This window comes from Perna viridis, chromosome 3 (genome assembly GCF_037379345.1).
Source record: "Perna viridis isolate PV_CMFRI_1.1 ecotype Kerala chromosome 3, ASM3737934v1, whole genome shotgun sequence".
NCBI lineage: Eukaryota > Metazoa > Mollusca > Bivalvia > Mytilida > Mytilidae > Perna > Perna viridis.
In genome coordinates this window covers 45,804,765-45,829,818 of record NC_142447.1, presented here as the reverse complement: position 1 = coordinate 45,829,818, position 25,054 = coordinate 45,804,765, and the positions used below count along the sequence as shown (strand labels likewise).

Genomic DNA, 25,054 nt, shown 5'->3' with positions numbered 1-25,054 from the left:
ATCGATTGCTTCCGATACAAGATTCACTTTTACCTCGGGCTGCTGCCGCGACTTTGAAATATCGATTACAGAAGTCAATTATTGGTCAAAGAAGACAATTTTTTTTTTGAATTCGATTACCGGAACCGGAAGACATAATCATTAATGTTCAAGTTATAAGCAAAACAAAACCGGAAGCAAATCTTGATGTCCACGAGATAGAGCTGGGATAATCAGACGACATGTCTGTCTGTTCTTTCCTTTAATATCGGCCGACATTACATCAATGTTACGCGACTATACGAAATTTCGCCGAAAAGACTGACATCGAAAAATTGAACAAAGCAAATGTATAATTCAAAATTAGGTTCGTATCGAAAAAAAAAAAATACTCGGAAAACAACGGGATTGAGCAATACATCAGCTAACTTATTTCAGGTTTCGGCCAGACTTGTCGAGTAGCAGCTCCCAATAAACACAGTTCTCAGTAACAGGCACCTCCGGAACCACATGCACTGTTTGCAAGACACAATGATTGATCGTCGACTACATATAAACAACGATCAAACACAGGTCAATACAAAACATAGATGCACGATTAACTGGTAAAAGTCTTTGTTATTGTGGTCTGGAATAAAAGTTCAATCCTTCCGGCTACTTGTACAATATTAGATAATAAAATATTCAAAACAAATAGAAACAAACATTTGTACAGAGCTATAACTCTCATGTAATTACGTTAAATAAGCATTCGTTTCAAAATGGCTCTTCACAGGTTATTTATTATGACGTTATCCGTAATTATGACAATGTAAAAACATATTGGTATGGGCTGGGATTTCCATCGGATATACGAATCTTCATCAAATGACACCGGGAGTAAGCGGCTAGGCACGTTTCTCTTTTCATGTAGAAACTGATTTGTTTCAGATATATTGTTGCTTATATTAAGAAAACATCAATTGGACTAATAGCTCAATATTGATTGAAAAGGTATTAGCTTTGATTCATGTCGTAACCGATTTAAGTTGCCTAAGATACCGACCCCCAGTTTAACGTTTTGGCAGGTCTTGTGCAGAGCCATAAAAAATTTGGCCTGATTAATAACATCAGTGATATTGTTGGCTTTTAATACAAATTTATTCCACCGACCGTCCAGTTTGAATTGGGCAATATGGAACAACATAAAAAAAACTTTGAATTTGTAATCTCTCAAATAAGTTATCTTAGAGAAGAAAACAAGAAAAAGAAAAGACATGAATAATTATTCAGTGTAATATTGAACAAAAACACAATATCATGCACTCTGACTATTAATACTGTTGGAAAATAATTTCTCATTTGGGACACTTTAGCCATCTCTTGCAAAAGTTGGGAAACTTTCACTGGGAGAAACAGCCTTATTTCTGAGGTAATTTAAGGAAAATAAATGTAATATCATTGAACACACTTTATTTGAATAAGAATGGTAAAATCTCATGATATATCTTGCATACCAGGTAACCCAATAAAACAAGAAGGTAACTGATAACCACAAATATATTCATCAAATAAAGCTTTTAATCACTTTTTTCATGTCATTAAACAATACTGCATAAGATTAATTGAACAAGTAGTGTAATCTTTAAAGCATTAGTGTCATGGTATGCCAACAGGAGGGCTTATCAACCTCCTCTTTTTTATTGTCACTGAAGAGTTAAGGTTGCAGGAATTCATTTCAATCTATATGGTCTCTTTCATCTCAAGATTTTCATTCTCACCAAGTTAATGTGCATCAAAATGCTGAAGTCCAATTAAATGTACAACAGCATTTTATCCACTTTACCCAAAATTTAACTTTGATGCACTTATGTGCCTTCTTTTCTAAATTTCTTGCTGGGTTTGATCAACTAAATCACAAAAATCAAATCCAATGAAGAACCCCAAAATTAACAACAAAATGTTATTCAACTGTATATTGTACATATTATATTTATAAAATAATAAAGGTATGTAAAAAATGTCTTACCTTGTGTCCGAAGTAACCTCTAGAAACAACCACTTCTTTCCATTTGAGAAGCAGCTAGAATCATCTGATTATCAAAGTCATTTATATATAAAAAAAATCTGATGACTTTTGATTTTTTACCTACACTGTAATTAAAGGACACTATATGAAAATTAGTAAATTGTTGTTTACCCACTACATGTAATTTGGGTATGGTTACTACCACACGTATGTACTTGTAATTAACTGTGTTCTATAATTGAAAGATTCAAAACAGCTTCTAGCCCCCAAAATGTCACTGTTGACAATGAAAAATAAAATGTCATATAAATGATTTTTAATTTTTTTTTTTGAAAAAAGTTTTTATTCATGAGCAAGTGGCAACTTGTGGTGGTCAATTAACAGCAAACCAACAATTTTCTTAGGATGGCCTAAGCCTTTTAATGTCCTAGAATATTTCACTACTTATTCTGGTCTTGCTAAACTCAAGTTTGATTCGAACCTCCTCCACGTGAACAAATAAATGGTAAGAATGTGTTCTCTTTTTTTTTATGAAAATTTTGTAGATTCCCAAGTCCAGTACGTCACCTTTGCTTGCATGTACAATGAAAACGGATATGGTGAATAAGTCAGTGAAAACAATCCCACCAGAGTGAAAAATGTCCCATTGTCTAATTAAGACAATGTGATTTTTCAAAGTATCTGCTCAATTTACTGTTCGGGGTGGGGGAATCAAGTTTGAACATGCTGATATTATATTTTTGCATACTTTCTTTCAGAATTTAGTAAGAAAAAAAATAATCAGAATATTGTAGCAGTGATAACCATGTGTATCCTATACATGTATGTTCATGTTCAGAATACAGGTATGTCATTTATTTAGAACTCTGCAATACCTGCATTTGAAAGGAGATAACGCTAGGCAGTACATGTGCATACTTCAATTATAAAAAATATTAATGAACGAACGAATATCTTACATTGAAGTACACTTTCGCAACAGTTGTGATGTTAATTTTTAGAAGATAGCATTTTCATGACTTTTGAAAATATTCATAATTTGAAAGGACCATTTGTTAAGAAACTATAATTTTCATTTAGAAGAGCCATTTTCGTCCAGAACGGAAATGGCTCCTGGCCCCTTGCCTTCACAACCCTTGTTTTCATACCTCCTTTTCAGCTATTGTCCAACCCAGTACACAGGAGGTAAGGAACATTCAACCACACCTGCCTTCTAAGAATACTTCTATGTCCTTATTAGAATGTCGTCAAAAGAGATTTAGTTTATACAGAGCTAAGAAAATTTTTCAGGATTAGTCTGTGCTGGAAGATCCAGGATTTTGGATTATGAGGCATGATAAGTATTAGTGCAGATATGAGAAAGACAAGCGCTTAAGTAGAACTTATAAAAAAAACACTTTTTCATACAAAAAAAAATATTTTCCCAAATTTTAGGGAGAGCATTACAACTACACACCTGGTCTGCACCCTATGCATCTGCTACTGACCTGAGACTTAGAGCAAGATTTTTTAAAAGAACTTGGAATAGGACTGTTCACTATACATGATAATGACATGTAGCTCACTCTGCTTATAAACATCATCTCTACTGAAGTAGAAATACAGTTCTATGGGGCCGAAGAAAAGTTACAAGTGGTAGATCATGGCTGAAGAATTTCCACAGCCAGCTGAAATCAAAATTTAACCAAGGGAAAGTAACTATCTTGGTTTTGATTGTTTTACTAAAATTCTACAGCACTGTAGTGTAATAAAGGACGAATTTTGTAGTTGGTCAATATACATGTACATTTGTACTTCTTATAACATTAATGGATTAATTCCGTTCCTCAATACAGGGCACCCACCCAAAATACAGTGCAATACAACCTCTGGCATTGCTGGAGTACAAGTCAATTGTATTCAAATGCAATAATAGGTACATTGCATGTATATACAAGTACCGGTTTCTTACCATACTAACATGAATGAAATAAACACAAAACAACACTAAAATAGACTGTACATTGGATTACCTACATTTCAATAGATTCCCATATTCAAATTTTAAGTTTTCAACCATCTTGAACATATCATACATGTGTATGATTTAACAGTGTCAATTAAAGTGGTAAGTTTGATCCTCTTGTGATTCTCTCTCCTTGATAAACTACTCAATAAAACAGCTTTGCTACAGATTTATTTTGAAACCTATGAAATTTTAACTGCCAGGGCACACCCTACTCCCAACTTCATTATTAGTTCAATATTTAGACAAAACAAACCCTTCTATCTCCACATATTTTATCTTTTAAACTTAACCAGTATATTCTGTTTTCAGAACTACAAGTATTTAGGATTCCTCTAACTCTATAACCCATGACTGTGTCCATAGAAAGTGAAATTAAGCCCAAAGAAACACCAATTTTGTAAGTTTTGCATGGTGATCAGATTAGTGTTTTAGAAAAGATACAATTGTGCAGTTTTGCTAAAGCATGAAAAGTATAGGCTATTTTTTAAGGTTTTAGAGTACTTGTAAGTGGGATTGGTCAACCTCACTTCACACGAGGTCAACTTGAAACATCCAATTCTTGAAATACCTTGTACTTTGTTACAAGCAGTGTTCCTTTCTTACTTGCAGAAAATGGATATTCTTGAAAAAAAAACAGCATATTCCAACATACCATGGATCTTTGATGACGTTGGTACATTGTGATGGCCTATAAAATGTTATGCGTAAGTTTTCTGACTAATACCAACACCATTTACGTCTGAGTGCAATCTGAGGTATATTAAACTCCAGGCTACATTGATAACGTACAGTACAATGCTTTTATTAGAAATTTTTAAGTTTAACCTGCTTTAGACTATCCAAACACCATATTCCTTCTTACTTTAAAGTTTTTCATGAATTTTCCCTTACCCAAGTACATTTTTTGACTACTTTTCAACCATTTTTAAAGGATTTTCTCAATTCTTAAGAGCTAGAAAGTTTTGTGGCCCAAAAAAGTGTGTAACGTCAGTCGTAGCTCTCAAAAAACAAATTTTATACCTGACAACAATATTCAAGACTAATTATGACCTTGGTCAAAGTCGAAGTCGCCATTTTGACATTTATATTGAGGGAGTGGAAATTTTCCCTGCGTAATTTCAACAATATACAATAAAATTCTTCAATAATACGACACAAATCAGTTAGTATGACATAGAAAAAAATCTATGTGAAATAAAAAAAAAAAACAAACTAAAAGCACTTTTAAAGAAATAAATCAATTTGTCTGACTCACCTTTCTTTGTTCTAGGAGATTTCGTCGAATTTCTAACACTGAATTCTTTATTTTCCACCAAAACTCGTCTTTTTCGGTGAAAAACAGAAGAAAATTAGGAAAATTACGAAGATCACGACAAGAAAAATCACACGGGGGTTGTCCGGGCGTTGTCTGGACAAAATTTCACTATTTCATCGCCTGCTATATAATTCACAACCGCTTACGTGGAAAATTCTGGCCGCACTGCCGTAAAATGCCTTGCCGACAGTGAATGTTTATCATTCAGTATGCATCGTCACGTGATTCATTGTAAATGCTTGAACGAATGGCATGCTGTAAAAATTCATTTTTACATCATGCCAATTAGGCCAAGCCAGAAATATTTTAAATACTGATAATTTTAAGGACTTTCAACCCCTTTGATGATTTTTTTTTTAAAATAAAAAAGCACTTTATTAAATATTAAGAGAAAAAATGGTAAAAATGTTTTGGTACCTGTACTGTCGTACTGATTCATGTGTAAACATGATCCTGTAAACATGCCAAAGATAAAATTGACAAATTTACCGTGGAGAAAACTTCCAATTGAATCCAATGGATATATTGACCGCCAATGATTTAATTGTTGCTAAACCCATTCGCACATCTATGACAATGTATCTGGCTGATCATTATCTCATGGTTGGTCATGTAATAGGAAATCCACTCCCTTGGGGGAAAGAATTTAATGATAAATACTTCACGGAAAAAATAATTCGCACGGGAAGCATATTAACAAAGACGCCACCAATGCCATGGTGCAACGAAGGACCCATTAAAATAACTTTTCAGAATAGCCCCTTTCAAGAGCAAACTATGTGTTGTTTACAGGGCTTCAGGCGACATTGGATATTCTCTATTTCGTTGAATGATGCCATAGTTTTATTGTGTGTTGGATTTGTATGTTTATTTTCCTTCAGCTGCTACTCTCTACCAGCTCCATTCTTTTCAGTAGAAGTAAGGATTTATGATAGTACATTCTTGAAAGTTAAGTTTAAATATGCTAATGTTCAATACATGCATTGTCACATTTCGGCCTGACAGAATGTCTTAGTTATTTGTAGTATTTACTGAAAATAGTGCTTATATCTTATATAAGAAGACTTAAATTTGAACAAATGAGAGAATTGTTCGGATCGGCGTCAGAAAAATCATGATTTTCAACTTGCAACTTGACTGATTCAGCATGTACGCACTTTCAAATTATGACCAATTAATTTGTTTTTCTTTTAAACGCTTTCAAAGTTGTGTTTCTCAAATATTTGTCAGGAAAAGATAAAAACTTTCCCAAACTTTTTTTTAATGTTTTTGGTTCCACGGGTACTACATGTTGTAGTCTTCCTGTCTTGTCGCGTAACTGTATTTATACTATACAGTAGAATATTAGATTCAATAGAGAAAAAACATACTGTACAATATACTAAGAGAAATAACTCGAAAATCACGCCACGAATTTTTTTCAACGTACGTTAGCACCAAATTTTTGTCAAAGAATGATTTATATATTTCAAAAAAAAAGTTTAATGAGATTTACCATTAACAGGAATCGACTAGGTTTCTTCAAGACCCGGCTTCAACACGTGTTTGTTGCTAAAATATTTGTCTCAATAATCCTGTTCTAATCGATTTTATTTATTAATTTCAGGCAATTAAAAAGGGTGTGTCTACAACCACAGTGGGCATTCTATATGGACTCTTTGAATTTGTAGTATTCATATTGTCATTGGTTTTTGGAAAATACGTAAGTTTTAAGGCATTGATAGTCGAAGAGATGTATCGTCGAACACCTAGTATTGTTTCACCCCGGTAGAATTGTTGTTCCTTTGACATATTTTCCATATCCATTCTCGTTATATTGAAGTTATCATTATTTGTGCTACGGATTTTTTGTCCATTCCGAACTACAACAGACAGCAAGACCATACGCGAAAATCGAAATAAAAGATTCATCTCAATTCATATTTTCGTCTCGATAATAACGAACTTGTTTCACTTAGACGGACTAGTAGTCCGAATTTCCTCTGACCCTGCAACCCTCCTCTTTTTCATTTGGACATTGATATGTCGGGTTAGCAATATCCAAATAAAAAAGAGGAGGGTTGCAGGGTCAGAGGAAATTCGGACTAACGGACTAGCAGTTCAGTTGCTCCATATTTTTTGTTTGTTTGCAGGCTACACATTTTGGTTGTAAGAAAGTTTTCTTTGTGGGTATACTACTGAGTGGTATTAGCACCGTGGCTGTTGGGTTAGTATAGGGTATACATAACACCCGAGTTTCTGTTAAAATACGGTAATAACAACCAGGATTAATCTCCGATCGACTTTAAATCTTGTTTCTCTTATACAAGAACAAGTCGAAACATAATTAACTCGCATATTTAACAGCTTAACTATCAATACTCATGCACAAGGGCTTGCTCCCTATCAGATATGCAGCCCGACTAGTATATAACTCGAATATGTTACTAGTATGCTATAAATTGGTCTTTTCTTGGGCGGTAACCGGGTTCCCCGTGTCTATTTCTTTTCCGTGTTGTTTCATTTTTGCGGGGAAACTCGCTTAATTTTAATCTGCGAATTCTACGGGACTCGGCGGACACACATCTTAGCGGGACCTTGAAATAGACGAGGATCAACCTATATACATTATATTTCCACATAGTCAAGTCACATTCTAGTAATTTCCAAATATATAAATACACAATGAAATATCAATTAAACTTTTCCTGTTTACATTAAACAAACAAATAAAAGACAAACAAGTGGACAGAACTTTGAGGCAACGCTTTCGTATTGTTTATTTAATATATTGGTAGACCATAATTCATAATAATAATTTCTAACTCTAAATGTAAAATAAGGAAGGTTTATCACAAAACTTGAAAGAAAAATATTTTAAACAAAAATCTATTATAATCGGAATCATTCACAATTAACTATAAAATAGACGAAGCTCTACCTATACACATTTTTTCCACAGAGTTAAGTGAAGAAAGTAAAATGTGTGCGGCTTGTAAAACAACATCATAGGGCTTGATACTAAAGTACTTTTAATTCAATCAGCTCAAACATATAATATTTCCTTATGAAACTTTTCCGACAAAGAAGCGATTACTAAAATTTCGATTTTTCGCTACATATTTTCGGCTTTATTTCAACTGGTATCTTTTATTATCGGTGGTTTAGAGAACATACTGAACAGTAATGAAGTTCATTACTCTTGGGTACCTTCATTGACTGTAGTAACACATAATTACCTGATCTGAATTTAGGAGCTTCAGCCTTTTAATCATACCTATTTTTCATTTTATCTTGCGCTGTTTCAACTTTATTTTTATCTCTATCTTTTACAATTTTAAGCCTATATATTAAAGTTTCCATGTGCGCTTTTGCTGTCTTGCCCATGCCATCTACCGGTTTAACTGAAATGTCGAAGACCACGTTCATTTCTTTTGCATAAAGCATTTGGAAAGGGCTGCACATAGACCTCGATTCCTTATTAGTGAATTTTCGCAAAGCCGTCATTACGCTAGAATTGACTGATCTTGTTCTACTTTCGTGCTTAACGTTTGAACTATAGTAGGATTCATTCTCTCACACGTCGAATTAGATTGCGGGTGATTTTAACTTGTGTATCGCTTTACTTCAAAAAGTTCACAAAGTGCTTGAAGTAACTTATTGGAAAAGTTTTGACCCCTATCTGCGACTATTGACTTTGGAGCGCCATATCGCGTGAAAACTTCGCTATATAAAATTTCTGCTATTTCCGTTTCTTCTTGTGTTTTTAAACAAAATGTTTCCGACCAACGAGAGAAACCATCTACTACCAAAAGAATGTGCTGGTAGCCTTCTTTTGTTTTTGGGGGAACATGACAAAATATCCATATACTATCTATCAAAAACATTCGAAAGCGGTTGTAATAGGTCTGGACGAGGTTGTGTATGCTGCCCTTTAACATTTATCACACAAGGCCACATAGTCATAGACATTCACATACATTCGTGACCAGTAGTATTTTAGGTGCACTGAAGCAAAGATGCGTTTTACCCCAGCGTTACCAGCATAGTCATGATATGCAATTAGAACATATATTGTTGTAAGCATTTTGGCAAAACTTTTCTAGCATACCTTCTTCTTTGGGGATCCCTTTAGTTTTAGACCTAAATAAATGTATTAATTCACCTAGCCTATAGTGATCTCTTTCAGAGCAAATATTTCGAACCTTTTTAGGATCTTGTGGTAAATCACCACTTCAAGATATTTTATCAAATCAATGAGTTCATCCCATTTTCTTTGCAGTTTGCATATTTTTGGCATATTATTTAAAACAGCAGATTGCTTTTCAATAATAGCAACGCAAGGATTGACATGCTCATATTCAAATTTAATTTTTGTTTTAGTCATAGTTTCACAACTGACTGTTTACGCAGGCGCGGATCCAAGGGCTGCCGTACCGGGCGTACGCCCCCCCACTAAATCGGTAATAATTTTTTTTTTCACAAGTTTCACCCCATAATATTTTTTTTGCCTTGCTTAGCACAACATTTAAATTCAATTAACGCCCTCCCCCCCACCCCAAACTCAAATCCAGGATCCGCCCCTGTTACGGGTAGTTCAGGAATTATTTCTTAAGAGTTTTCTGTATTGTAAGGAATCTTACAAAGCGCATCTCTTTGTAAATAATTTCGAAATCAAAATTTTGCAACTCCAGAGCCCATCTACATAGTTTAGAATTGGTGTCTTTAGACAAATTGATGATCAGTTATCACTTTGAATTTTGAATGAGAAATGTCAACTTTATTTTTGATGATTTCTTCAACTACAGCTAAGCACTTTTGTTATTTTCCAGTTGCTCGGACGTTAAACCCCAACAATTAAACAATCAATATTTCCAGTTTAACTAATGTTTGCGTAATGCACGTCCATTGTAAGATATTGCCTTTCATGGTTGTTTTCATTTACCAAGTATATAGCCAACGGCTGATCCAGATGCATCGCAAGGTACATATAAGATGTAAGATGAAAGGTTTTGACATATTAGGGAGAGCCAAAATGGGGGCTGATAGTATATCACTTTTTAAAGTTTCAAATGACTTTTGACATTCTTTTGTCAAGATACATTGCTTGTCTTTTCGAAGTAAATTGATGAAAGGGACTGCATTTTTTGCGTAATCTTTAACGTACCTACAACAGAAATTACACAAACCAAGATACATTCTGACTTCTTTCTGATTTCTGGGAACTGGATAGATTTTAATGACTTCAATCTTGGAGTAATCCATTTTAACACCGTCCTTAGAAATTGTATGACCTAAATACTTAACTTCCTTTACAGCGAACTGACATTTTTCTGGTTTTAAAGTAATTAAAATTAACTTTTCATAGCCTACCCGTGATCGAACACCTCTTCCAAATGAGACATATGTTCTTCAAAGTTTTTGCTAAAAATCAAAACATCGTCAATGTACGCCAAACGATGCTTCCAGTTTATGCCTCTTAATACATGAGACATGACTTTCGAAAGAGTAATCAAGGGAACCAAGGTTATAGCGGTAATCAAAAGAATGTATTCCAGGGACAAAGACCAGACATGGAAAGCAGACATACACAACAAAGAACACAAAGTAACCAAAACCATACACACAAGGTAACAAAAGTAAATGAGCAACTCGGACTCCACGAAAAACTGGGAGCATGGACCAGGTACACCAGTAGGGTAGGCGTCCTCTGCTTTTCTAGAAACACCCGCCGAGTTGCTCATAAAAAGTCAAGTCCGGGGTAGACAAACGTGGAAAGGTAAACTATGACCCGTTGAATAAATCAGTTTTCATGGTGCTGATGGATACACCATAACGATCCAAAGCTATGTTACTATTGCGGAGGCTATAATGTAAACGATTCCTCTCGTATACACCTGAATGAGTGATGAAATCAGTTTTATGTTTTGAATTAGAACTTAGATCTAGCGGAACTTACCAAAACGACTGAGATAAAACAATGAAAGTGAAAATCTGAGTATTCATTTCTCCAGTTGTGTTAAATACATCGTTTAAATTAGGGATAGGAGAACTCAGAGATTTAGTTTGAACATTAAGTTTTCTGTAATCAAAACAGAAACGCCAAGAACCATCAGCTGTCTTTGTCAGACAGACCGAGCTATGCCAAATAGAGTTTAATTTGAGTATAGTTGTATTTCAACATCTCCTCAACCTGTCTATAAATTTCTTGTCTAATATGTGGGGCAAAAAGTTCGAGCACAAATTTACGATGAGAGGCGATTTGATAAAGCAGCAGCAACCGTCTGGAACAACCTACCTTCTGAACTACGCAATGTAAAATCGCGGGATGGTTTTAAAAGGGCCCTTAAAAGTCACCTGTTACAACTCGCTTTTTAGACATTTTTTTTTAATTTTTTACTTGTCGCCCTTGAATTGACTTTCCTAATCTAAAGATTTTTATCTATCATATCTAAGTGATTATTTCAAAATTTTAATTGTATAAATTTTGTACACAAACCCCTGATTTATATTTAGCGGGTATCGGGTATATGAATGAGTGATGTCAGGGTTGGGAGGATGGCAAACGTAATGTTCATTGAAATGTTGGTAATTTTCTGTTAATTTTAAAATATTTTACTTAATTTATTTTTTTGACCCAAGTGATGATTTTATTCGAGCATCGTCCTTTTGTTCCAATTGGATATGAAATCGTAGTTAAATTGCGCCAAAAAATATTTTTCCGTGTAGTCCTTTTGCGCCAAATAAGGAAATTAAATATAAAAGAAGTAAAAATCTAAAGTAAAACGATCATAAAATAAAGCACACGAATTAGAAATGTATTAAAGAAAAGAAACATACAAAATACATAAACATGTATCAAGAATAAGACACATATCTTAGCGGGACCTTAAAATAGACGAGGTTCATATATACATTTTATTTCTACATAGTCTAGTGAAGAAAGTAAAATGTGTACGGCTTATAAAGGAACCTCATCAAGCTTGACACTTTTAATTCAATCTGCTTAAAACTACAAGGTTTCCTTATGCATGGGCGTAAGAACAGGTACGATATGCTACTGTTCAGACCGTACCAATAATTTTGACATATTTTGTTTTTGTTTTGTTTTGTTTTGTTTTGTTTTGTTTTGTTTTTTTTTGGAAATATTTTATCTGTTTTCTTATTTTCTATCTTGTTCAGTTGCGCAAGGTGGGAGGGACATGTCGTGTCCATATTCCATATGTCAGAAACAGTACCAGTAAGTTTCTGCTTCCTACGCATATGTTATGAAGAATTTCCAAGAAGCAAGCTCGGGCGCGGGATAAGTAATCTTTCAATTGACTTGGGTGACTAATTAAACGATGAACTTTCAACTGCCAAAGACTACTCGACTCGAATATGTTATGTATACAAATTAACACAATTAACTTATTTACACTTTTAAATCCATTTATCTAATAACACTATTTTGAGTAAAACTTTAAGAAAGTAATCAAGGTAACAAAGGTTATAGCGGTAATCAAAAGAATGCAATCCAGGGACAAAGACCAGACATGGAAAACAGACATACACAACAAAGAACACAAAGTAACTAAAAATCATACATACAAAGCAAACTCGGACTCCACTAAAAACTGGCAGCATGGACCAGATGCACCGCCAGGGTAAGCGTCCACTACTTTTCTAGAAACACCCACCGAGTTGATCATAAAAAGTCAAGTCCGGGGTAAACGAAAGAAAATCTATGACACGTTGAACAAATCAGTTTTCATGGCGCAGATGGATACACCATAACGATCCACGAGTTCATGATGACGACCATAAAACTTCTGTAGTGATGCCTTCAATCTTGTAGCAACATAACGCTTTTCCAGAAACCTATTTGTTAGAATTCTTGCGCGATACAAAAGGTCTGCGTAGTTTCGGCAAGCTCTGGCATAACGTATGAGTTGTGATACGAACACTCCATACGCAGGTGCTGAAGGGATGTTTTGCCACAGATGAAAGGAAAGTTGACAATTCTGAAAGAAAACTCATCACGTTTGTCGTAAAGTTTGGTCAAAAGTTTTCCTTTACCATCGGTTTCTAAGTGTAGGTCAAGATATGAGGCTGGCTTCACAGTGCCTGTGGTATCCTTAATCTCAAGTTCTTTAGGGTAGATGCGATGTATCAAACCCCCAAAATTAGGATTGTTTAAAGATAATACGTCATCTGTGTGTAGCGGAAACTGAGATTAAAAGGATCTAGCTAAACGATATTCTTTCTTTCGGATCAGATTAGTTATAAAGTCAGTCCCATAAGAATGAAGGAATAAGTCAGCAAGTAGAGGAGCACAATTTTTTCCCATAGAAATGCCGACCGTTTGTTGAATAACGCGTCCATAACACTGGACAAATATGTTGTCGATTAAAAATTCCAGCATTTTGTAAATAACTTCTTCTGTATACTTGGAAGATGATTTGGAATTATTTCTTACAAAGTATGAGGAATCTCTACCAAGAACCATATATTTGTATCTAGGTGTACCATCTTTTTTGGAAAAAAACAACGATAATAATGTTTTTAAGTCGGGATTTTAACTGAGTATGGGGAATAGAAGTATACAGTGTTGAAAAATCATAGGTTTTAATTCTATCATATTCTGATAATAGTCTTGAACTGATTGTCTGCAAAAGATCTATCGATTTTTTCGGGATCCACATTGAATCAATACCACTACGGGAGTAACAAGTGTTGTGGTAGGACTGCAGACCCTCTTTGACAGCTGTGAGTATAGAAGTTAAAAGTTTTGATAGAGGTTTGGTGGTACATTTTGCAGTTCCAGTATGTAACGTTGTTTGTATGGATTCTTGTGGAGTTTAGGAATCCAGTACATAGACGGCAAATCACAATCATCGTCCTTGGTAGAGAGACCAAAAGAGGATAGCACAGATTTATGATTTTCCACAATTTAATTTCTTCTTTGTGTGGTAGCAGTATAGGTCTTATCGTTGTTATTAATTTCTACGACTACCACTGATAATAAACACTGGATGTAAAACGTTTTGCAGACAAAACAATGTTGTTTTGGGCTTTGTCTGCTGGTACGACACCATATTTGTCATGTATGGTAGACAATGTTTTTGCTACATCGGGGTCTTTCAAAACTGATGTAGCATTGGCACTAATTGACCTACTTAAAACTTTCATTCGTTTCAAAATTAAAGACCTCACGGCCTTTTCCACTCTGATAGAGAATTGATGTTCTCTTGCTTGTTCTCGTTTTATCCATTCCATTACGTTGTCCTCAACGGAATCCATAAGAGCGTGGTTCACGGTACTTGGTACTTCTAGAAAGGATATTACGCGGAAGAAGTTATATATCAATAAATTATATAAAATGCGAAAATCAAAAATAAAGACAAGACTTCCACTGAAAATGCAAGTATTTGGTGGTGATACCTGTGTTTATTTATTAGATTCATCTTTTGTTAAATAGTTGCAAAGCATTGAATAGTAATATGTTTTTTTTTTGTTTTTTTTTGGGGGGGGGGATGAGTTGTAGCGAGGTACCCCCAAAATCTGGGTGTACCATTTTTGTGCTATATACTAGTCGGCTGCATATTCGATAGTGGGAACAATACCCTGTGACTCTCTATGGTTATCAAGCAATCGAGTAAAAAAACCAAGTTTTTTTGTGGACAAATACGATAAGTATATGAAAGGAAATTGCGATAGAGTTTTATTGTGAAAAGGGACTCAGGGGTCTTTAGGACAGGGCCCCGTGGAGTCTCTTTGTTGACCCTTTGTTTTTTAGGAGTTATACAGTCAAATGGGTGAATACAGTCAACGAAGTAGCCAAATTCATTTGAATTGGATATCTGTTTGTTAGACTAATATATGTAACGGAACATTCTGATCATTTATGGATTCGTTGACTGTTTTCAACCCTTGGACTGATCGGCAAATAGGCGAATACTTCAACATACGCTGGTAGGGTGACAAGAAAACACAAAAGTTCGTGATTTTTTTATGCTTACATGCAATGCACAACACTGTTGCTCAGTGTGTCATTTCCTTAAACCTGACAAATACATGTATACAAGACATATTAATTTCACACGTGTCGGTAATTTTATTTTGGATTGTAATTTGACTTTCACCGACATATTGAACAAAGAACAAAGAACCATTAACCCCGTGTGTGGTATTGTAGAGAGTGGTGTTCATTACATGTTTTATATTATAATTCGATTGTGAAGATATTTCACAAATGTATTTGGGGTTATCCTGATTCGTAGATGATATGAAGGTAGCAATCAATACCATTGCAACTCACAAATATTTTCTCTTTATTATAAATATCTTTCACTTGGTTAAAAATGATTTAAAATCGCAGTAAAAATGTTTATTTCGTCAAGGTTAAAGTATCTGAAGTGAAAAATGCTGATATTTACCTTCATTCTGCTAGAAAAGATTGAAGACATTTCAGTGTAAATGTTTTTATCTGTGTCTGCCAATGTGTTTTCTTTACAATTATTTTGCTATCTATTGCAGTTGTACTGGCTACCTTGATGACAAATACACATTTATTGTCTGTTGTTTTATTGTTCGTATCTTGGAAGGTGTCGGTGCCGCTGCTTCCCTCACTACGTCCTATACCTTTGCTGCGAAGTTATTTCCGAAACATGTTCCTTTTATTATGGTAAAGTCCAACAAGTACTAATTATGCATGTTCTAATGATTTTTTTCCGGATAAAACATATCTTGATTATTTAGTATATTGCACATTTCTTAAACAGCTGTTAAACTTTTTCGTTCAGAATTACTTCTTCTTTAGTCGATAACTAATTAACCACGTATATATGGCCATGTCTAGTGAAATGTAAAAATTGTTAAAACAACATTTTAGCACATTTTTGTACCATGTAATGGATCTAACTCATGACCTCAAGTCCCTGTGCTTTATCTACCAGGGTCTACTAGAAATGTGCAATGGCTTGGGACTAATGGTCGGACCATCCATGGGCAGTGGCTTGTATGAGGTATATGTATATTAATAAATCAACATTCTTTTACATAAAAAAAATACTATAATACATTTAACTTTTACAATCAATCACTAAACCTGATTGTGTGGTTTCATGTTCCCTTTTAAACATTTCCAGTGCTTTTGTATTGCATCAGTTTAAGCGCATACTAGCAAATAATGCATCATCAACTCTGTATTATAAATATTCTTTCAAATTCTTCTAGAGTCATACCGCATGTGATAAACGCTCGTTGCCTTTGCAATCTTGTCGCTCTTAATCATTTAAACCTGGTATAAAATGTGCATAAAACATGCTTTTCATACCATTTCAGGCGGGTGGATTTGGTTTACCGTTCTTCACCACTGGAGCACTATTGCTCATCATCGGTGTTTTATGTCTCTACAATTCGACGAAATTTCCAGGTATACATATGTTTGTATAAGTGGCTAAAAGTCTATGCCAACAATATATATATATATATATATATATATATATATATATATATATATATATATTGAACAATTTTAAAAATACAAAGTTTCATTAAAAACCATGGAAGACGTTGCATTGAACACTTAGACAAACAGGGCATTAAAAAAACATGTACCTTTCTATTATATTGATATAAAAACTCGGTGCAAATCGTTTTCTTCAACATAATTGATAGTTTTGTATACTAAACTGATTTTGGACTGGGTTGTCTGTGGTGTTAACTTCAGATAAGTAACACCACACACAAATTTGCTATTTAGTTCTCATAGTTTCACTCGTTCTTTTCTTTTGTTGTCTTGAGGAAGAGTAATCAAGGGAACCAAGGTTATAGCGGTAATCAAAAGAATGTAATCCAGGGACAAAGACCAGACATGGAAAACAGACATACACAACAAAGAACATAAAGTAACTAAAATCATACATACAAAGTAACAAAAGTAAATGAGCAACTCGGACTCCACTAAAAACTGGGAGCATGGACCAGGTGCACCGGTAGGGTAAGCGTCCTCTGCTTTTCTAGAAACACCCACCGAGTTGCTCATAAAAAGTCAAGTCCGGAGTAGACAAACGAGGAAAGGTAAACTATGACCCGTTGAATAAATCAGTTTTCATGGTGTTGATGGATACACCATAACGATCCACGAGTTCATGATGACGACCATAAAACTTCTGTAGTGATGACTTCAATCTTGTAGCAACATAACCCTGTTCCAGAAGTCTATTTGTTAAAGTTCTAGCGCGATACAAAAAATCGGCGTAGTTTCGGCAAGCTCTGGCATAACGTATGAGTTGTGATATGAACACTCCATACGCAGGAGCCGAAGGGATGTTGCCAAAGTTGAAAGGAAAGTTGACAATTCTGAATGAAAAGTCATCACGTTTGTCGTAAAGTTTGGTCAATAGTTTTCCTTTACCATCGATTTCTAAGTGTAGGTCAAGATATGAGGCTGGCTTCACAGTGTCTGTAGTATCCTTTATCTCAAGTTCTTTTGGGTAGATGCGATGTATCAAATCCCCGAAATTAGGATTGTTTAAAGATAACACGTCATCTATATAGCGGAAACTGAGATTGAAGGATCTAGCTAAACAATATTCTTTCTTTCTGATCAGAAAATTATTTCACAATTGGGAATGATATTAAAGCTTACAGTACTTCAAAAACCATAAATCATGCAGGCATTATCTGATGAAAAATAATAACACCCAGGACATTTAAATGTTACACCAAAGACAAAATCACAGTTTTTGTTAAATAACACGATCATTAATTAAATGAAATCTCCAAAATTGCTTATTTCCAGGGACGTTAAAATCTACTGTTCGAATAATATAAAAATGGGATAGTGTACAACTGTTTTCTCCTGCCTTTTTTTTTTTTTATTAATAATAATACTAAAGACAAGCATGTAACATCACGTACAGGCAATTTAAGAGACTTGACAAATATATTTAGAATTTGGACTCTGATACTGTGTATATCTGGTTATCAAATTATGAAAAGTCATATTGTATTGAAATAACATCACACATCTTTCCAAACAATCATTTATTTTTTGTTAACACGATAGACATTTATTTTTGTAACAGCATGGACACATCTGAATTTTCATGCAGTTGTTATGTGTGTATTTGCAGTTATTTATTTGAATAATTGTTTGGATCATTTAGCATATCAGCAATTTATGAAAGTTGCGAGGTATCTATTTGATAAGTCACAAAGTGTGTGGTTTTATGATAGTAACATCTATGCCTGGAACTTCTTTTAAAGTGGTCAACTGTCATATAGGACTATTTCTTGATTGTATATTCATATTTAACAATGTTAGTACTGGAAGTACTCTGGCAAAAAAAAATGAAATTCATATATCATTTGACAGAAAATCTGAAATTAAAAAGTATATGTATTTTGGGAACGACCCAATTTTTTTGAAGATTGATATACTAGTACCATTGGCTACTCCAACGGCATATTTTATGTACCACATTAGAATTCAGTTATACATACTACAAGTAAACAAAAACTGGCATGCTATCCTCTAGGATTGCTGTAGTACAGTAGAAATCATTTATAGAAGGAGAAATAAGAAGAAGGAAAAGAATTACATGTAAGTGAAAATAAGTGCGGACCCTATAATTATACACAAACATCTTATATTACTAATATTGTAAACGTTAATTGTAGAAGGAGATACTCAACACAAGGGAACTCTAACACATATATTGAAGCGCCCAGATATTGTTATCGCCGGAATGGGTGTAATGGTGGCAGCATCTGGGATAGGATTTCTAGAACCAACACTTGCAGAACATCTAAATCAGGTAATGAATTAAAAAATTTAAAGTTCTATGAACTATAAGTAACATAAAATAATGAGTTCAAACTTGTTAGATGAAAAAGTACTCCTGGTTTGTTGTACCAACCAATCTAAGTGTAAAATTAAGAGTGCAATGACTGAACGGAACAAAGAGTAATCAAGGAAACCAAGATTCCAGCGGAAATCAAAAGAATGTCATCAAGAGACAAAGACCAGACACACACAACAAACAACATAAAATAACCACAACAATTTATACAAAGTAACAAAAGTAAATGAGGAACTCGGACTCCACTAAAAACTGAGAGAATGGACCAGGTGCACCGGTAGGGTAAGCGTCCTCTGCTTTTCTAAAAACACCCGCGGAGTTGCTCATAAAAAGTCAAGTCCTAGGTAGACGAAAGAGGAAAAGAAAACTATGACACGTTGAATAAATCAGTTTTCATGGTGCAGATGGATATACCGTAACGATCCACGAGTTCATAATGACGACCATAAAACTTCTGTAGTGATGACTTCAAACTTGTAGCAACAAAACCATGTTCCAGAAGCCTAAATGTAAGAGGTCTAGCGATACAAAAATCTGCGTAGTTACGACAAACTCGGGCATAACGTATGAGTTGTGAATATCTGCTGGTGTTTTTACCTTGTAATACTTAGTCCAGAGTGATTCATGTGGGTACAGCAAGGAATCAGTAAAAAGCCAACATTTGTTTGTTTTAGTTGAATTTACCTATGATATCCGCTGGTGGATTTTTTGTCCTGTTACCCCTAGTTTATGCTGTGTCGTCACCTCTGTGGGGATTTGTGAATGATAAATGGGTGAGTCTGCAATATTTTTATCATCGCATAACCCCCCCCCCCAAAAAAAAAAAAAAAAACAACAAACAAACAAAACAAAACAACACAACACAAAACAGACATACATCAACACAAAAAAGGAAGGTCTTTTACGAGACAGAATCAACATGCAAAATCGCTGATCTGATTTTCAAATTAGAAACCTAACTTTTTCATCATGCTACATTTTTTTAACAAAAGTTTGCCTTAGTTTAATTACAAAAGAAATTTAAAATGTCAATAATTAAACATTAAAACCAGGTTTTATCAAAATCCTAAATATTAATTAGGGTTCATAGTATCCTACAACTTACATAAAAGTTAAAGCAGTGACAACGATGTACAGTATTAGCGGTCTTTATTTGAAAAGTTAATGATCTACACGCAAGGACTTGCTTCCACCATAAAATATGCAGCTTCGATAGTGGGAGCAAATTCCCGTGGTCCACGTTTGTAACTGTGCCAAAAAAAAAAACAAAAAAAAACGGCTCCAGAGAATCTGCTCCTTTCGAGTAGATCATACGCTGCTGTTTATCGAAGCGAATGGTGATGGATGCGATGTAAATCTCAAACCTGCCGTGGATCAAATGTCCATGCGGTTAATTTTTCAAGCACAAGGGTTTAGGAACATTTTTGTGTCCAGCACAGAATGAAATGATATTAGATGCTAAATAAAACCATTCTTTATGCAGGGATGTGGAAGATCTCTGATGATCATCAGCCTTTTCCTGGCGTTTGTTTCTTTTGTATTGATTGGACCAACCCCAGTTATCACTGCTTTCGAAAGGTATTTATGTATAAATGTGGAAAATCTCGCACATAACCTACTCTATGAAGAAATCTGAAAGATCGAACATTAACCTTATAAAACAGAGAAGTACAGATGCGTATTAGGATAAAAATGTCTGACTCAAGCTATGTCGAGATTGTATTATGCATGATATATAGGTCTTTTAATTCATTGAAAATTTATTCTATGAAGAAAACAATAAATTGAAAAAGTGGTATCGTAACTCCAATTCTCTTTACATTTGCAATCTAATTAAAAGACAATCTGGTAAGTCAAGAGAAAGCGTAGTATAGATTAAATCTATGTAATTGTTTTATATCCTATCCCCACTTTGATTGGGGTATATATACAGTGATACAGTCCGTCCTTCCTTCCGTTACGCAGAGGGGTACCAATTTATTTTTCGTTACCCCCTACAAACCTGAATTGAATTAAATTACTTTAAAAAATACATATTCCCCATTGAGTACCTCCTAGTTCAGATTTTTATCCAAATCCATCTGGATGTTAAAAAATGGGGGATTAGGGTATTTTAGTGGACTTTGCTCACAGTTCTTCTACTAACATTGTAGTTCAGTTATACAGCTTGTGTTGTCATCAATATTGTTTGGAGTGACCATGAGTGGCATCATTGTACCATCCATTCCATATATTCTCCAGAAACTAGCTAGGTATTTTGTATATGTTACTTTCTAAGCAGTAATGAATGTTTTCTTCGGTCAGCAATACATTAACTACGTAAATATGTCTAACCACGGGCCCTTTGGACCAGGACTTTTGATCCCAAAAATATCATTATTAAATCAATTTGTTTCCATGTTTGAGTTATTTAATGCTGTTTATACTATGCCATATACGAAAACTGGGCATAGCTTGAACAGCATTAAATAGCAAGCGGACATGTCCGTGAACATACGTAATAACTCAAATTTGGAAACAAAATGATTTAATGATATTTTTGGTATAAAAAGATCCTGGTACCAAGGGCCTGTAATTGAAATCCCTGCCGATGTGGACTTCCAGCACACAAGTTGCACATCGCGAAGATGGCGCGTCATAACCGTAAGCAATTGGTGTACAGAGCGAAATGCGATATTTCAAGGTAAAATCCGCAGAAAATTAAGATTTCAAGCAATATTCTTTCCAATTTAAGGGGGTGGGTCTTTTCAGCATCCCACATCGACATCCTTGTTTTGGTTGACGAACAAATTGTAGGCAACGCATGCTTCAACTTCTGAAGGCAAGGGCCTAAATACCTTAGTACATGCGCAGAACGGTCCAGTGGCGGATCCAGCCCCCCTTAGAAAATAGCTATTTTTTAAAAATTGTTCAAGATACCCTCAGAATGCAGGAGTTGGGGTTTAATATTTCAAAATTTTGAACTCTGGATCCCCCACTGGAACCATGCATAATAATTTCTTTGCAGGGACATTAAAGCAAATGAAGAGGAAACATACTCCTTGGTATCCGGTTTCATCTCCGCTTCCTTTTCACTAGGGTAAAGTATAATGACTATATTTTTTATTCCAATAAAGAGTTACAATTTATTGACAAAATATTTTAACCAACAAAACTTATGAAAGTTTGTTCAATGAAAATACAAGAGGATCGTCACTCTTCCAGCATGATTTTACCATTTTGATAGGTAGGTTATTCAGTAAATGGTATATCTGCTCTTTGTGTGACATTTCATTAAATTCAGGACTGATTATCAACTGCTAGATGTCACAAAACCTCATCATTTTGCCTTAATTTCAGGGCTTTTATTGGTCCTATGCTAGGCGGAGTGATGGTTGATAAGCTTTTGTTTCCTCTAGCCACATCTGTTTATGCTTTCCTGTTCTTGTTGGTGGTATGTATGATGTTTGCTTCCATTTAGAGTTAAACCTAAACACTAGTATCTTGAAAAACACTCATTATATAAAAAAAATCAATGGTTAAATAGGTTGCTCAAAATCGCCCTGTCTGTTTTAATAGTAAAAAAGTTCAGGTTTGTTGCGGTTTTATATGACCACAGAGGATGAAAATTGAATTCAAGACAATTAAATTTGAGACAACTCAGAATTTGTAAGTTGTTGTCTACATCATAACATTTAAGACAAGAGGTTGACCCGCTTTTCACTCAAGTCAGTCTGTATAACTTGATCTTTGTACCAATTCATCTTTACATTTTTTTTTCTCACAGGCATTAATCACCACCATAACAGCTATAGTTGACAAATGCCTTGAAAAACCTATCAGCACCTTGAAACAGAACGGCTCTATGGAATTAGCAGTGATAAATATTACCGACAGATCTGCTATAATCAAGAATTAACAGTTGAACTATACCAGCATTTTTTGTCTGTAGATGCCATAGTTGGGAAGTCTTCAAATCTTAATTTAAAATATTTGGTCCACAAATAACTACAGAAACAGAAATCATCAATACTATAATTCATGCTATTTCTGTGCAATATACAGTACTATTAAACTTTTACTTGCAGTAGATAATTTTAAATATGAAATGTGTAAAACATACAAATAATTGTAGGGGCGGCATTGACCTACTGACACTCTGAGACCCTGCAACAATCAAAGACAAGAAGGTAAATGGTTTGCAAAATTTAAGTAGACATTGCCCCAAACATTCTAATACCCCACACAGCCTGTTGAACCATGTACAATAGGGGACCAATGTGGACATACGATTTTTATTGGACAGTCTTTATGGTGGATAACACAAAATTTGCTGTCATTTCTAAAACACCCAACTCCAACTGAATCAGTACTAGTTCTTGTTGACAATAACAGATTATGACTAATTCCTGATAATATGCAAATCACCATATGGTAACCTAAGATTCCATTGAGTTTCATAAGAATCGAGCAAGTCGTTAAAGAGGAGTTGTGGACAACATATCAGACCAAGTTTTGCAGAATGATAAAATGCGTAAGTTCAACAGCCATCATTTCTACAAATACATAAATTCATGACAATATGCACATCTCCGTGAGCTTACAATACATCCCACAAAGTTTCATAACAAAACTGCAAGCTGCTTAGAAAATAGTTCTTACAGACAGACTGAAACCAACATGCCCCCTAACTTCATTGCAGAAGGTCTAATAAGCAGAATATATATTCTTTTACCATCCAATTCTATAAACTGTTGTCACAGATATGCATCCCACTTTTCATACATGGTCGCCATTGTTCAAAATTTGAGGCCCCGAGCGGGCCCGGGTGTCAAAGGAATACGCCCGCAGCAGCGCTTTAAGCTTGTCGTAAAAGGCGACTAAATAGTGCTCAGAACCCTGTCCGGGGGCTACGGCGCTCTGCCCACAGAGCAACTGGGTTGTGTGCCTCAGGTGGTGCAATGGGATAACCCTGACATGTTTCATGCTTGGGTCGTCAGGCCATAATACGGAAAACCTGACCGCAAACCATAGTGGTGCAACGTGTTGGGAAAGATGCCATATTCCTAGCACGTTAAAGAACCTTTCTGTGGTATTCTCCCGGAGTAGGAACCATAGGGTTCCGCCAAAGGAGGCTAAATTGCCCGATCTTACCCACCTCTCCCAATTTCTAGTGGCAATAAAAATTTGACCACCCCATTATCCACGTGTCCCATCCCATTTTCATTTAATCATAATTTCATGTTCAGTTTATCATCCATTTCATGTTCATCGCCTGAATATAGCTGAAACAGTGCTGCTCGGGCGTTAGACCCCAACAATCAATCTATCAATCAATCAAAATTTGAGCGACATTGCGTTTACTCATTTTATACAATCTGGACAATTAAAATCTTTCCAAAAAAGTTCTTAGTCAATAGACCATGACTGGATAATATTCATGAAACAAGTATGGAATTGTGATGCTGTTAAATGCAATTGCATACCAAATATTATTGACCTAGCAAAAGTGCTTCATGTTTAACTGACAAAATAAGAAAACAGTATTAAATTTTTTGAGGTAAATAGAACCTGTGGTGGGGGCATATACATGATAACATTGTGATATAGTTATATCAAATATTATTAATAAAGCACAACAGGTTCACATTAAACTGATGTAATCGGATAACCTAAAGTCTGATCATGGACGCCAGTGCGAGAAAAGTAACTTTTAACTAGCTGTAACAGGCTAGATAAAAACCTTTGCCATTCTCTTGCTACCATTGATACAAAGATGTTTCACTTGTGTGACCTTGGCTTAAAGCCTTTTTCAGTTTGAGCGTGGAAATGAAAAACCACCCTTCTAGTGTCAAAAACACCCCAAACCATGAAATCAAAACTTTATAAATAATGCAAGGGCACCTATGACAACGGATGCTAATAATATCTCAAAA

General features: G+C 34.9%; 1 protein-coding gene across 1 annotated transcript; it reads left to right on the top strand.

Annotated features, from left to right (window-relative positions):
- Positions 1 to 4,057: 4,057 nt before the first annotated feature.
- Positions 4,058 to 24,806, top strand: LOC148622483 (MFS-type transporter SLC18B1-like). The gene is made up of 14 exons (XM_088572469.1): positions 4,058 to 4,392; positions 4,605 to 4,699; positions 6,917 to 7,012; positions 7,443 to 7,516; positions 15,808 to 15,955; positions 16,227 to 16,295; positions 16,615 to 16,705; positions 18,958 to 19,094; positions 19,814 to 19,912; positions 20,623 to 20,717; positions 21,293 to 21,391; positions 22,147 to 22,218; positions 22,479 to 22,572; positions 22,906 to 24,806. Exons 2-14 carry the CDS (start codon positions 4,679 to 4,681, stop codon positions 23,035 to 23,037), a joined length of 1,227 nt encoding a protein of 408 aa, XP_088428595.1. The 5' UTR covers positions 4,058 to 4,392; positions 4,605 to 4,678; the 3' UTR covers positions 23,038 to 24,806.
- Positions 24,807 to 25,054: the final 248 nt, after the last annotated feature.

What these genes read in the sequence shown, in the direction of transcription:
- LOC148622483 (XM_088572469.1), top strand. Translation starts at nt 4,679, where the DNA reads ATGGCCTATAAAATGTTATGC. An exon ending in GATTTGTGAATGATAAATGG is followed by an intron (nt 19,913 to 20,622) that starts GTGAGTCTGCAA and finishes TTCTTTATGCAG; the next exon opens with GGATGTGGAAGATCTCTGAT. An exon ending in ATTCTCCAGAAACTAGCTAG is followed by an intron (nt 21,392 to 22,146) that starts GTATTTTGTATA and finishes ATTTCTTTGCAG; the next exon opens with GGACATTAAAGCAAATGAAG.